Here is a 2865-nt window from a genome sequence, read left to right on the forward strand (position 1 = left end):
CTGCGGCAGTTATAGCTGGCTGTCCTGATGGCCAGTTCCTCCTTCCCTGTCCCCTCTTCCCTTCCACAATCATCCCTTGGTCTCCATGTGGCATCTTTTAGCTTTTACAGCTCAGTTTCATTTGGGCTCCAGCCCAGCCCGATCCGGGAGAAGCGGAAGTTGGGGCTGAGTCTCCTGCAGGGTGCAGGAGGTGGTCTGGATCCCCTTGGGACGGGCCTTGCTCCCACAGCCCACCCCACCCTCCATAGCCACCCTCGATGCCCTGCTTGGCTATCCAGGGCACCCTGCTCTGCACTGCATGGTGTCCACGCCACCTCGAAGGTGTCCCCCGCGGGACCCAGCAGGACCAGCTGTCCCTTGGAAGTTACCCAGCTTGGCTTTGCTGCCGGAGAGCGTTTCCGCCACTCCACAAGCCGCGTGGTGCCCGAGCTGTGATCCGGGATCTCATCCTCAATCCTGCCTGCAAACGTGGTGCGCACGTGGCCTCATCTGCCCAGGTCGCTGCTGCTGTGAGGCCGGTGCTGGGCCAGGTTCCCTCTGCTGTGTATTGTCACCGTTTCCATCCTTGGAGGCTTTCCCTTTCTCTGGTGGGTCTGTGCCCGCACAGCCGGGTGTGTGGCCTGGGGCCTTCTGTGTTGGCATCAGGGCCTGTGATCTTCCAGCCATACTCTGAAGTTGACTCCCAGCGTATCCTCTGAGGATGAAAGTCATGTTTCATCTGACCATAAACCACTAAGTCGTGTGTAAATTTGAGAATCTTGTATTGTTAACCAAAAGGTGTTCCCAGGCTGTCGAGGCAGATGCCCTGGGCAGAGGCTAGACAGCACACTCCACGGGCCACCTCCAGGTCTGTTGCTTCAGGTGGGTGCAGCGTGGGGCACCCTCCTTCCAGCTGAGTTCATTCAAAAGCAGTCAGCAGCCTTGGATGCCTGTGTGCTGGGCACTGCTGGTGCCAGGTGGGCTGATGGGATTGGCCTGAAGCTGGCGTCCCTGGGAGCCAAGTGTCCCAGAAGGTGGAGAGTCTCACCTGCCCTCTGCTGTGGGTGTGGCTGCTCTGGAGCTCTTCCCTTTTACTTACAGACACGTGAAGAGCAAAGGCATTGTTCCTTCTTCTATGTTATGTATCGCGATCTGCTCATCCTTTGCATGTCGTCCATTTGGCATCCCCGTTATGTTAGGTCCCTGCTGGATCCAGACCCTCACAAGAGGCTCCCCGCCCATAGGTGCTCACATTCTGGCTCGAGGGATAAGGTTGGGCTTCGAGGTGGTGTGCTTCAGCCTCTGGCTGCAGCCCCTTCTCCTCTGTAGTGAGGCCGGGAAGATGACCAGGAGTGCCAGGCTCATGCATCCCCCTCTGCGTGGTGGCGGTCTGGAGGTGGGGACTGAACAGCGTCTCCACTGGCTAAGAGAAACACATGCAGAGAAGCGCTCTGCTGGAGGGCAGGACCCGGGCAGTGGGTGCCCAGACAGAGGAGAGAGGGATTTGGATCTAAGGCCCAGTGAGCCCTGACGTAGCGCGTGTATTCTGCCGGAAGGTCGCAGACCTGCCTTGTTCGCCTCTGGTTCTGAGTACCTCTCCTCCTTACTGCAGCGTGCCCTGATGGTGCGCTCTGGCTGCTTCCCACACACTGGTGCCTGCTTGCCTGATGCTAGTTCTCCTGTGTCTCACACACGCAGGGCAGGAGGTTCGTCTATGCTGGCTCTAACTCGGGCGTGGTCCAGGCCCCTCTGGCCTTCTGTGGGAAGCACGGCACCTGCGAGGACTGTGTGCTGGCTCGGGACCCCTACTGCGCCTGGAGCCCACCCACAGCGACGTGTGTGGCTCTGCACCAGACTGAGAGCCCCAGCAGGTACGGGGCGGGACGCGCCGCCGGGGGATGTCCCCGTGTGTGCGGGTGAGTAACACTGCCGGTTGTTTTGCAGGGGTTTGATTCAGGAGATGAGCGGCGATGCTTCTGTGTGCCCGGGTGAGTGACTCCTCGACGTCCTGTTTCCTGTGGGAGTGGCGAGGTCTTGTAACCATTTCACGGTGCTTCAGTTCTGTGGCATTTGTGTGTGTTTTGTTTTTCTTTCTCCACTTGGAACAGAGGTGAAGTGTCCTGTAGCAGACTCGTGGTCTTCTCTGTCTTTTTTTCTTGCCAAAAGAGTATTTGAAGCCACTTAGAGTGTGTCTGTTTACTGGGGAGCAGTCTCCGTCCAAAACGGTCCTGTTTTCTTTCTGCTTAGCTTGGGGCTCATTAAACAAAACCTAAGTCTGTTATAAATGGGGAGAAAGGAGCCTGTGAGTGATTAATCCTCAGGCAGTGGAAGGGCTGGGGTGGTGTTTCCCCTGGGGCTCCCACCTGAGATTCACCCGCCTGTGGATGTCTGAAATAGCGCCTCGCCCAGAGGGAGGGGTGGCATCAGGCCAGGACGCCCCTTCCCCAGCAGCCACCTTCCAGGGTGCTAAAGGCAGACTTGACCCTCGGTTCTGTGTCCTCCTGTCCCTGACAAGACAGCTGTCATCAGACTAAGAAAAGTTTAGAGAGCTGGGCATGGCGGTACACGCCTGTAGTCCCAGCTACTAGGGAGGCTGAGGCAGGAGGATTGCTTGAGCCCAGGGGTTCAAGGCTGCGGTGAGCTTATCATGCCACTGCACTCCAGCCTGGGTGACTAAGTGAGACTCAGACTCTAAAAAGAAAAGAAAAGCTGGCCGGGCACAGTGGCTCATGCCTGGAATCCCAGCATTTTGGGAGTCTGAAGCAGGAGGGTCACTTGAGCTCATGAGTTCAGGACCACCCTGGGCAATGTGGTGAGACCCTGTCTCTACAAAAAATACAAAAATTAGCCAGACCTGGAGGTAGACACCTGTAGTCCCAGCTACTC

General features: G+C 57.5%; 1 protein-coding gene across 1 annotated transcript in view; it reads left to right on the forward strand.

Annotated features, from left to right (window-relative positions):
* The window catches only part of SEMA4D (sema domain, immunoglobulin domain (Ig), transmembrane domain (TM) and short cytoplasmic domain, (semaphorin) 4D), an 81094-nt gene that overhangs the window by 53491 nt on the left and 24738 nt on the right, over positions 1–2865 (forward strand). The window contains exons 14-15 of the mRNA XM_011975184.1: positions 1678–1850; positions 1924–1967. Coding sequence (XP_011830574.1) covers positions 1678–1850; positions 1924–1967 — 217 coding nt within the window. The remainder of the gene's footprint in view (positions 1–1677; positions 1851–1923; positions 1968–2865) is intronic.

The sequence above is a fragment of the Mandrillus leucophaeus genome, unplaced genomic scaffold (genome assembly GCF_000951045.1).
Source record: "Mandrillus leucophaeus isolate KB7577 unplaced genomic scaffold, Mleu.le_1.0 Scaffold152, whole genome shotgun sequence".
NCBI classification, from domain to species: Eukaryota; Metazoa; Chordata; class Mammalia; order Primates; family Cercopithecidae; genus Mandrillus; species Mandrillus leucophaeus.